We start from the raw sequence: 12,549 nt of genomic DNA on the forward strand, positions 1-12,549 counted from the left end.
GTGTTCCTTCTCACTGTACTGGGCTGCACTCAGCGGTGTGTTCCTTCTCACTGTACTGGGCTGCACTCAGCGGTGTGTTCCTTCTCACTGTACTGGGCTGCACAGTGGTGTGTTCCTTCTCACTGTACTGGGCTGCACTCAGCGGTGTGTTCCTTCTCACTGTACTGGGCTGCACTCAGCGGATTGTTCCTTCTCACTGTACTGGGCTGCACTCAGCAGTGTGTTCCTTCTCACTGTACTGGGCTGCACTCAGCGGTGTGTTCCTTCTCACTGTACTGGACTGCACTTAGCAGTGTGTTCCTTCTCACTGTACTGGGCTGCACTCAGCGGTGTGTTCCTTCTCACTGTACTGGGCTGCACTCAGCGGTGTGTTCCTTCTCACTGTACTGGGCTGCACAGTGGTGTGTTCCTTCTCACTGTACTGGGCTGCACTCAGCGGATTGTTCCTTCTCACTGTACTGGGCTGCACTCAGCGGTGTGTTCCTTCTCACTGTACTGGGCTGCACTCAGCGGATTGTTCCTTCTCACTGTACTGGGCTGCACTCAGCGGTGTGTTTCTTCACACTGTACTGGGCTGCACTCAGTGGTGTGTTCCTTCTCACTGTACTGGGCTGCACTCAGCACTGTGTTCCTTCTCACTGTACTGGGCTGCACTCAGCAGTGTGTTCCTTCTCACTGTACTGGGCTGCACTCAGCGGAATGTTCCTTCCCACTGTACTGGGCTGCACTCAGTGGTGTGTTCCTTCTCACTGTACTGGGCTGCACTCAGCACTGTGTTCCTTCTCACTGTACTGGGCTGCACTCAGCAGTGTGTTCCTTCTCACTGTACTGGGCTGCACTCAGCGGAATGTTCCTTCCCACTGTACTGGGCTGCACTCAGCGGTGTGTTCCTTCTCACTGTACTGGGCTGCACAGTGGTGTGTTCCTTCTCACTGTACTGGGCTGCACTCAGCGGCATGTTCCTTCTCACTGTACTGGGCTGCACTCAGCAGCGTGTTCCTTCTCACTATACTGGGCTGCACTCAGCGGTGTGTTCCTTCTCACTGTACTGGGCTGCACTCAGTGGTGTGTTCCTTCTCACTGTACTGGGCTGCACTCAGCGGTGTGTTCCTTCTCACTGTACTGGGCTGCACTCAGCGGTGTGTTCCTTCTCACTGTACTGGGCTGCACAGTGGTGTGTTCCTTCTCACTGTACTGGGCTGCACTCAGCGGCATGTTCCTTCTCACTGTACTGGGCTGCACTCAGCGGTGTGTTCCTTCTCACTGTACTGGGCTGCACTCAGCGGCATGTTCCTTCTCACTGTACTGGGCTGCACTCAGCGGTGTGTTCCTTCTCACTGTACTGGGCTGCACTCAGCAGCGTGTTCCTTCTCACTGTACTGGGCTGCACTCAGCGGTGTGTTCCTTCTCACTGTACTGGGCTGCACTCAGCAGTGTGTTCCTTCTCACTGTACTGGGCTGCACTCAGCGGCATGTTCCTTCTCACTGTACTGGGCTGCACTCAGCGGTGTGTTCCTTCTCACTGTACTGGGCTGCACTCAGCGGTGTGTTTCTTCACACTGTACTGGGCTGCACTCAGCGGTGTGTTCCTTCTCACTGTACTGGGCTGCACTCAGCGGTGTGTTTCTTCACACTGTACTGGGCTGCACTCAGTGGTGTGTTCCTTCTCACTGTGCTGGGCTGCACTCAGTGGTGTAAGTACCTGCTAATCATGGTGACAGCAGTACAACAAGTACAATTGAAATAATGTCAAAGGGATGCACAATGTATAAGATAGTCTATAGGTATCCCTAATGCGTTTCGGCTAATAATAGCTTTCCTTGGGCATAAGATGAAGGCATGTGCTAGGCACTGCAAGCACACCCGTAGTTATAGCCCTGTACATAAAGAGAGACTCTGAAGAAGTATAACTGAACTTTATTATTATTTGGAATTTGTACTTCCATCTGTATTTAACTGTCTTAGATAATGCGTTCCAACCGTTTTGCCAGGACCTCAAGATTTTTCATTGCACTCCATAGAGGTGTCCAGGTAAAGATTTAAATTGCCACCACACTGTCTTATATATAGACATATGATATTTCATTAACATACTACATTGTCTATGAATTGGGTAAGATAACAGTTGCATTTACTTCTACCACTGTAGTGTCACCCACATATTCCGCGTAAGCCCTGCATGAGTTCTGCTGTTATCTCCTACTGTAAACCTATACTAATGGGTGGTTGCTATAGGCAACACCATCTGTTCTACAGTTAACTGTAGAGCAGCTTTCATACATGTTCTCCATTGAAACCATTTATGAAATCTATTCCACAGGTAGAATATATGTTACCACTGCTATCATGCATTTGCTTATTATTTATTAAACTATACTGGAATATGGACAGTGTGGGTGCTGATTGCAATGTCACATAGACCTAGTTACCTATGACAATATTTTTATAAACGTCCCATTGTATGTTGTATACTGTATACAGCAGCATCTTTTAATTTCACAGACCATGCATGGTGCACACATGCATGCTGTAGGCAATTAGGCACACTTCACAAATAGACATTTAACATTACATTTAGTTTCATCTTAATCTCATAAAGACTATATATTTTCTTTAAAGCTTTTAGAAAAGGCCGATTTTAAACAAATGCATTATATCTGTACATTTCTTGTGTTCATGTCTTTGCTGTATATTTAATGAGGTCTGTGTAGACACAACCAGGGCTGTAACTAGGGTAGCACACACAGTGCCACTGCCCCGGGGCAAGGATAATGGGGTGGCACCACCGCATGATTTGGGGGCTTCTTAATTTGGCTTTCAGGGACGGGTACCCTGCAGCCTACATGTGATCACAATAGAAGAAAGAGTAAGCTTGTCTGGAGGTGCACTAAGAGATTAATATTGGAATTTGGCTAGGTCTCTCATTGGCCACAGAAAACTTCTGCTTAGTTTGTAACTTTTTTTTTAGCATTCATTTTAAAAAAAAGTGTAGCTATCATCCCATAATATAGCTCTAATGAAATATAATAAAAAATATAGTTTTTGTAAATGAAAAGAATTATTGATTTAAAAAGAAAACTCTGTAAACACATGTAATCTAGTATTCTGTATTTTACATATTTTTTTATTTGTTACTGTTATTGAAGATAGGTATGGCAATTCCACCATTTCTAATGCTTCCAGACCAAAATCTTGGTTTTCTATTTAAGGAAGACAATAAGGCAATTTGTTTGTTTGGCAGAGTCTCACTCCATATCGCTTAAGATTTATGAAACTATACAGAAACACACACACACATGTAGAGATGTGCCCTGTGTCCCAGGGCACATCAGCACTGCAGGGTGCAGGGGATCTGTGTCCCCTGCAGAGCGCCCGGGTGGACGGCGCAGGGGCAGCTTGTCTGTCCCCAGCGCCTGTCCGTGTGCAGGAGTGGCGGGTGTCCGGTGCAGGGATTAGACTCTTCCCTGCACCGGACCGGAGGCTGCGGAGGCATTCAAATATTGGCGCCCTCCGGGAGCCAATCGCGGCTCCCGGAGCGGCGGCCAATCAGAGAAGGGCGCGGCGAGCCAATGGGCGCTCGCTGCGTCATAGGCCCCGCCCCCGGCATCTGACGTCGGGCTGGAGCCGAAGACCCAGGGCGCGCAAGAGCGCAGAAGAAGACGGGCGGGAGAAGAAAGAAGACGCCGTCAGGAGAAGAGGACGGGAGGCAGCGCCGAAGAGCGGTGAAGAGCTCCGGTGGCCGTTGAAGAGGCCAGAAGACGTCGGGCTCCTGAAAGAAGATGTCCAGCGGCGGCTGGACGCGGAAGAGCGGAGGCGGCGCCACTGGCCAGGACGGGTCAGCGGCAGAAGAGGGCGCCGGAGACCCCCGGTGCAGGTGAGGCCTCAGTGAGGCAACTTCCACCCCCCTCCCCTTTCCTCCCTAGACCATCAGGGGTGGGCATTAGGCCCGGGGCACAGTTCAGGCACTAAGCTTGTGGCGCAGATAGGAGTTGGGGGGTCATCATTCGATTTGGTGGTTTGGGCGTTAGGCCCAAGCCACCTCAACAGCGCGGTAGGCGGACATTAGGCCCGAGGGGCACATCAGGCACTAGGCCTGGGGAACATTAGAGGGCATTAGGCCCTAGTGTACTTTGATGGTTCAGGGGTAAAAGGTGACCCAGGGCATTAGGCGCAGGTCACCCAACGAGTGACAAGTTAGGCGGGCGCTAGGCCCGTGGGTAATGTCGGGCCCATGCACAAATAGCGGGCAATAGGCCCAGGCAATAAGAGGAACCCCCGAAGGTGAATACAGGTGGCACTGGGCACTAGGCCCAGTCCACCCCAAGGTGTTTAGACAGGCAGGCCCGCTCGGCCTGAGCCCCTGGAAAGACAGAGAACGGGTGGTGGGTGAGCTGTGCGGCCCCCACTACCTGGTGTTCTGATTCAGGTACTTTAAGGGACAGCACCGTGGTAGTTGCTTGCACTGTGTATTGTGATGTATGTTGTTACCGTGCAGGGCAAAGTGTAAGCTTGTTAAGTCTGTGTTTAGTTTTGTTGCACCACACCCACAGAGCTAGTTTGAGGGCTCTGCCGTTGTAGTTAGTATAGCGGTGTTACACTAGGTTGGAGTTAGGCCCTGCACGGTTGTTTGTTGGTTTGTTTGCCTCCTTACAGGGACCTGTAAGAGGAGAAGACGTTCGCAGTGCGGAACTAACGGTGAGTAGCATCTGTGTACGTTTGTCCCTTTGTCTGTCCCCGAACGCCGGATTAGGGGTTTTCTCACGGACGTGAGAACCCCTTCATCACACTACGCGCGAGAGTGCGAGTGTGTGAATTCTGGGTGGCTGAGGCTTTGTGCCTGTGATGACCTTTCACCCAACCGGTGAAGGTCGCCGTCACCCCTGGGGTATCCCCTTTTCCGGTGGAAGAAGGGTTGATACCCCCCCTCAAGGTAGTCTATTTTCTCCTCAGCTCATTCGTCCGTCAGCTCCGAGAGGGAATCGCCGTGTCCGGATCCGACTGAAGATTTCCAGGTCCGTTGAAGGTTCCGGTACCTGAAGGTGAGAGAGTGCGGCGCCTGGTGAGTAGCGAACCTACACCTGCACGGCAGCAGGCACCACCACACCGCACCGCCACCCCTCTTACATTTTGGCGTAGTCGGCAGGATCAATGATCACGGACTGCGGACACGATGTGGAACGTCCCCAAGAAGACCTCCCTGCGGACGGCTCCGGAACAGACCCGACCCCGGATGGGTGCGGACCAGAGCGACTGGGTGACGGTGTCTGGGGCAGACCTCCTGAAGATGGTGCAGCGGTCAGTCCAGCGTGGAAAGGAAGAGCGCCGGGAGAAGGGGCGCAAGAAGGCCGCTGTGACACCCTGCAAGAAATGTCGGCAAACGGGGCACTTTGCCGACGAATGTACTTGGCGAGAGACATCCCCAAAGAAGGTGGTCCAGGAAGCGGACCGAAGACGTCAGAAGGGCCAAGCGAAGAAAGAGTCCTGGTGTTTGCTCTGCGGAAACTACGGGCATGAGCATAACAGTTGACCCTGGGATGAAGAGTTGAGCCAAGACGAGGGTGATTTCTTGTGTGAAAGCTGTGGAGATCCCCGACATCGGCTCCCGGAGTGTCCATGGACGGAGGACAGGACAGATTACGAAGCCACGGTGAAGCAGCTGACGGAGTCTCGTCAGCAACTTTGGGATCGGGTGGCTGCAGAGGCCGTGTGCGCGCTCTGCGAGGCTAGGGGACATGCGCTTCCCGATTGTCCGTGGAATGAAGACCGGATGAGTGCGGATGGTCGTGCCCAGAGATGGAAGGAGGAAACCAGGGAAATGGAGCGGAAGACCCTGCTTGAAGTTAGTTTGCAGGTGTCCATTCCTCTGAGCCGGAACCAACGGGTGAAGATCCCTCAGTGAAGGAGGTGGCCAAGGAACCCGTCTTGGAGAAGGTGGCAGTGACCCTCCCTTGTTGAAAGTGTCGGCGATCAGGACATTCAGCCAATGAGTGTCCCTGGGAAGATGCCGCGGACCTACTCTGCCCCGAGAAAGCGACCCCAGTAACGAAGGATCCTTTCCCGCATAAGGCGGAGGTGGATGACTGGGAGGAGAAGAAATCACGCTGTGAAGAAAGGCGTGAAGACCCAGTGACGAGGACATCCGGAATCTCCCCGCGTTGGAACCATCCACGACCAGGACGTGTGGAACAGGTGTGTACTGGGTACCAAGAGATGCCAGCAGAAGCGAAGGAGTACGCTGAAGAAGTAGAGATGCCAGCGGAAGCGAAGGAGTACGCTGAGGAAGTAGAGATGCCAGCGGAAGCGAAGGAGTACGCTGAGGAATTAGAGATGCCAGCGGAAGAGAAGGAGTACGCTGAGGAATTAGAGATGCCAGCGGAAGGGACTAAGTACGCTGAGGAGGAAAATAATCCTCTAGTCCAGGTATCGGTGTAGGAGGACTCGGACTACGGTGAGATGTCCGCCGACGAATCCCTCCAAGAGCAGATGGAGGACGACTCGGGCATCGGGAGTGCCGACGAGTTTGACTGGCAGGATCGGGTGGAGTCATGCCCCCAGTTAATTGCCCTCCGTGAAGAGGAGGAGATAGTCCTGGAGCAAGAATACCTGCCGGAAGTGCCGAGTTAGACAGACGTACCGGGAGAGGATCATGGGATCATGATGCCGTGGGAGGACCCGTTCCAGAGGAAGACATGGGACCTTTGGAGATGCCCCACGAGGAAATGCGACAGATGGTGGTTGTTGCCCGGGAGGAAACGGATGCCCCGGAGGATTCCGCTGTTGGGTGGTGGTCGGTACCACACCCTGAAGACAGGGACGATGCCCCAGACGATATGGAAGGCAAAGAGTGGGTGACTGTTGTCCCCGTGGAGGAAGAGTCCCCTTGGGGGCCCACGTCGAGCGACCGTGAGGAGATGCCACTCCCCCAGAGGATACACAGATGGAGGTCAGGAGGAACGAAGAGGAGGAATCCGGAACCGGTGGAGGAAGGATGTGGGGTCACAGTCTATCCGGGCTGGGCCCTCGAACACAACCTCGCCGGAGGGACCTCGGAATTCCCTGACCAGCGGACAATGGATATCGTGAGTACCTTTGTAGGGACTACAAAGAAAAAGGGAAAGACAGAGTACGGGTGGTGGGTGAGCTGTGCGGCCCCCACTACCTGGTGTTCTGATTCAGGTACTTTAAGGGACAGCACCGTGGTAGTTGCTTGCACTGTGTATTGTGATGTATGTTGTTACCGTGCATGGCAAAGTGTAAGCTTGTTAAGTCTGTGTTTAGTTTTGTTGCACCACACCCACAGAGCTAGTTTGAGGGCTCTGCCGTTGTAGTTAGTATAGGGGTGTGACACTAGGTTGGAGTTAGGCCCTGCACGGCTGTTTGTTGGTTTGTTTGCCTCCTTACAGGGACCTGTAAGAGGAGAAGACGTTCGCAGTGCGGAACTAACGGTGAGTAGCATCTGTGTACGTTTGTCCCTTTGTCTGTCCCCGAGGGCCGGAATAGGGGTTTGCTCACGGACGTGAGAACCCCTTCATCACACTACGCGCGAGAGTGCGTGTGTGTGAATTCTGGGTGGCTGAGGCTTTGTGCCTGTGATGACCTTTCACCCAACCGGTGAAGGTCGCCGTCACCCCTGGGGTATCCCCTTTTCCGGTGGAAGAAGGGTTGATACCCCCCACCCTTAAGGTAGTCTATTTTCTCCTCAGCTCGTTCGTCCGTCAGCTCCGAGAGGGAATCGCCGTGTCCGGATCCGACTGAAGATTTCCAGGTCCGTTGAAGGTTCCGGTACCTGAAGGTGAGAGAGTGCGGCGCCTGGTGAGTAGTGAACCTACACCTGCACGGCAGCAGGCACCACCACACCGCACCGCCACCCCTCTTGCACACACACACACACACACACACACACACACACACACACACACACATTTATATATATATATATATATATACACACACATACATAAGCGTCACAAGGGGGAGCGAGGGTGGGCCGCACTATGGTCTCGCCCGTCCAGAGGGTTACACCAAAATGTCCTCTCGCCCGCAAGTGGCAGAAGCCTGGTGCTGCAGTGTGATATTATTGTGCAGCACCTGGATCCTGTCGCTGAGCAGTAGCCAGTAGCGCTGCCTGAGTCTCCAGGGCCAGCCCAGCATCTCCGGGTCCATGCCCCCATACTGCTGTACAGGATATATAGAATCAGTTTCACACCCTGTTTCATTATTGATTACAGAATCCCTTTATTAGATAACTAGCTGGATATATTATTTTGCATTTAGTTTTTTTAGTAAACATTACCAAGACTCTTACCTTATCGAGAAAGCATAATTGTTGCTTTGTTCTGCAGTCTAGAATTTCCACCTGAAATTATATTGAAATTCATAAGACAGTATTTGCATGGTTTCTTGCCACACATAAAATAACTAATTTGTAAATAAAAAATACATAAATAAATAAATAAATAAACAATGACTAAATAAATACTTGAGTACAAAATCAGTAAAAATACAAATACATTTAAACATATCCTACAATAAAAGTAGGAAGTGACACCATTAACTGATACTGTAGTAGTAAAACACTGCACAGAACACACTGAATACTGAAGCAAAATTTGATAATTCCGTAATTTAGCTTGAGAGGATTAACTGCAGGAACACAGCTAGGAATACAGAAACTGGAACACAAAAACTATCACCGGCTTGGCTGTGCAGGGCTGGCTGCCTTTTATCAGGAATACGGACAAATGGCAGAGAGCCAGGCAGACAAGCTCCCTTAACAACAAAATGGGAGCATACTAGCTGCTGCTTACAAGGAAAAGCCAGGACCAACAATCCTTAGTGACCGTCCACAGGACCCGCTACCAATTTTGATACAGTAATTTGTGGAGTAATTTGTGCCTTCTAGCTGCAGCTCAGACCCAACTCACAAGAACACCACAAGAACACCAGTTCTTTAACAGCATATATGAAGAAAAAAGGTGTCACCCTGAAGAAGAAAAAGTACTCTGAAAAGTGTTGGTGTTAAGAGGACCCCCTGAGGTATGAATCCACTATATTTGTACACCTTGTTGGCTTGGAAGGAAACTTTTTTTTCCATCTAGAGGAGCCCTGTACCCCAAACTGTTGCTCCCAGCAGAGTGGCAAAGGTAATACCTTTCCTTTTTTTCTTCTTTGAGCCTTAAGGAGTAGAGCAGAACAAACCATAATAGACCATTCACGGGATGGTTTCAATTAATAGGTTTTTTATATATATGTATTGAACTGTGCATGGAAGAATACATTTTTTGAAAAATCTATTTTTTTAAACTGCAGAAGTTCTGCCTTCACTGTGACTGTCGGAATGATTAAGCTAATATAGGAGAAATATCTGCCTGCTGACTACATTTGGGATAAAGAAAACTTCTGATGCACATAGGGATCTGTGACCTAAGTGAGTGATACTCCTAGGAGAGTGTGAAGTATATGATCCAGAAAGGTGAATAACAGAGATAAAAGAAACCTGTATATGAACACATCACACTGAGTTGGGGTGAGCCCGGAGGTTCCTTTTACTGTAGTGATAAGGCAACGATCACTACTGGATAATATTGTCCCTCTGTTATTTTCCGTTTATGTTGCAACATATAGGATGTCTTAACCAGGATATCCTTGCGGAAACCTATCAGCACTTGTGGACCACTCTCTTTAGTATTTCATACAGGACCCACTACCAAGATGAGCTGTGGTGGTGGCTCATAACACCTGGTTATAAATTTGGTGGAAAAGGGGTACTAGTTGGGTGTTTGATGGTTTAAGGGCATGCCTACACAAGTAATAACTAATTTGTTACTCAAGTCTACTGTAAGTAACCCTTTTGCTTCACAGACTTCCCCCAATATTGGCAGCATCTTTGTATGCCTAATAGTAACTGAATGGTGACAAAAACAAACCCTCATTTTTTTTAACCTTCCTGGTTTTCTGACATTCTGCAGAAAAAAATGATAAATCACTATTTAAGTATTGAATACAATGTAGATTTTAGAAGAACTTTAAAAGTAGTCGAGCAAAATATTATTTTTAATAAAATTTCTTGAAATTTGTTTTCATATAAAATATAATGAATGGAAAAGGAATGTGTTTCACTGGTGACAGAATAAAAACATACAGCTAGGGCTTTAGGAAATGGATTACTGTGCTGGGATTACCTATGGCCATGGGAGACACCATTTTCAAATTATTGGGGGTGCTCTCATTACATTTACAATATGACTCAGAAATGCTCTGCATAGGCATTACTGCAGGCAGCACAAACACTGGGGGTGTCAGAACAATTTATGTACATTATGACACCAGTGGTGTGTTACTTTAGGAGGAGATGTATAAAGCTTCCTAAACATACTTGCCGACTTTCTGCTGCTCCCTACGGGAGATAGAAGCCTGGTCGGCACAACAGGGGACGGGGCACTAAAAAAGGGGCAGTCCAGAAGAGTGGAGACAAGATCTAATTATCGCAGCCCCGGCCCCGCTATGCAATTCCCACATTACCGTATTGCAAAGCATTTGGCGTAGCTAAGATGTCGCAATTCAGGGCAAATCACATCAACAGCCCCCCACTTTTCCTCTCGGTGCATGCGACTGCGGGGGTGGGCATGGAAGAGCAGGGTGCAGGGGGGTGCAAGCAGGCTGTAGCAGATTTGCTCACTATTCCGGATGGCCAGGAGTGAGACCTGATTTTTGGGAGCCTCCCAAATGAGACTGAAGTGTAGGCAAGTATGCTCCTAAAGAGTAGAGATGTGGACAACCAACCAATTTCTAACTAGCATGTATCAAGTACATTCTATAAAATAACAGGTAGAAAATGATTGGTTGTTATGGGTAACTGATGAAGTCTTGGGTTCCCAAAGTGAGACATTGAAAATTCCATTAATACATGTGTCTGCCACCAGAAGATGGTACTTGATAGAAATGTATTAAAGTCCTTATTCAGCATCAGTTGCAGTTTTGCTAATTTAGGAAAACTGCAACTGCTAATACTCGCATGCTGGGGGCCGCCCAGCACAAGGCAAGTCCGCCAAGCATGCTAACTGCTGCCAATAATGCGATCGAACTGCAGATGTTACGCGACCCGGACCCACACGCATTTCCGTCGACATGCCCCCTGCGATTCCGCATCCTGGCCCCTGAAAGCCCCCATCCCCCAGCGAATGCCTCTGCCTGTCAATCAATCGAGCGAAATATAGAACACCCCCTAATGCCCGTGGGACATTAAAGATGCCCCTGATAGCACCTCCCACCCCTACCGCTGCAGGATGGGTAGGGACCCCAGTGCATTGCTTTGCCTAGGGACCTACACTGCTGTTAAGATGGCCCTGGCTGTGGGGCTTATTTACTAAGCCTCAAATGGAGATAAAGTAGATAAAGTACCAGCCAATCAGATCTTAACTGTGATTTTTCAAACACAGCCTGCGGCATGGCAGTTAGGAGCCAATTGGCTGGGACTTTATCTCCGTCGACATTATCTCCATCCAAGGCTTAGTAAATAGACCCGAGTTTGAAAAATTACAGTTAGGAGCTTTATTGGTTGGTACTTTATCAACGTGCAAATTATCACTCTCCAAGGCTTGAGAAATATGGGCCTCAATTACTGAAACTCTCATTAAATATGACATATTCAGGCACTGGGCTCCTGAACCTGTCCTAGGCCAAAATGTATTTTCCATTTTGTGTGCTTTCTTTTTTAAAAACTATCTATCTATCTATCTATCTATCTATCTATCTATCTATCTATCTATCTCTATAACTTTTTTTTCATAGCTCCACCCCCAGACTCTTAGTTCCTGAAATACGACAAGCATATTTAGGGCCTGGTTCTTAGTCGCAGAAATGGCAAATATCTGCACATGCGTCCCAGTATCTTGCAGCAAACATACACAACTTTGTACAGATGTATGTACAGCGGTATTCTGAGTCATACATACAGGGGAAAGGGTGTTAATGGGCAGGTACTTGCATATAATATACTGTTTTATAATGTGGACATGTGATGGACCCCCCCCCCCCCCACTTCCACGATCCCCACATTCAAAACAGGCAAAATATATAGGGGCGTCGCTTCCTGGGGAAGGGGCGTGGCCATAGATTAGTACCAATTTACATTACATCGCACAATAGTGTGTGTCAGTCACATCACACAGTAGTACCCCTTATACACATTCCGCCATGTTAGAGCCCTTACATGCATTACACCTCAGTAGAGCAGAGCCCCTTATACACATTATGCCAGGCAGAGCCCCTTATACACATTACGCCAGGTAGAGCCCCTTTTATGCACGTAACGCCAGGTAGAGCCCCTTTTATACACATTGTGCCAGGTAGAGCCCCATACGCACGTTACGCCAGGTAGAGCCCCTTTCACACGCCAGATAGAGCCCCTAACATACGTTACGCCAGGTAGAGCTTCATACACGCTGCGCCAGGTAGAGCCCCTTACACACATTATGTCACTGTATGGAGAGAGAGTATGAGTGTGTATGTGTGTGCCATCAGCCACACTGCCTGTGTTCCCGTCACTCA

At 49.3% G+C, this 12,549-nt stretch overlaps 1 protein-coding gene across 3 annotated transcripts in view; it reads right to left on the minus strand.

The window, feature by feature from the left end:
* LOC134957742 (very-long-chain enoyl-CoA reductase-like) overlaps positions 1 to 12,549 on the minus strand; it is a 200,168-nt gene that overhangs the window by 130,510 nt on the left and 57,109 nt on the right. For all 3 annotated transcript variants that reach the window (XM_063939862.1, XM_063939860.1, XM_063939861.1), the window contains exon 2: positions 8,306 to 8,356. In XM_063939862.1, the coding sequence (XP_063795932.1) occupies positions 8,306 to 8,356 (51 nt within the window). The remainder of the gene's footprint in view (positions 1 to 8,305; positions 8,357 to 12,549) is intronic.

The sequence above is a fragment of the Pseudophryne corroboree genome, chromosome 9 (genome assembly GCF_028390025.1).
Source record: "Pseudophryne corroboree isolate aPseCor3 chromosome 9, aPseCor3.hap2, whole genome shotgun sequence".
Taxonomy (NCBI): Eukaryota; Metazoa; Chordata; class Amphibia; order Anura; family Myobatrachidae; genus Pseudophryne; species Pseudophryne corroboree.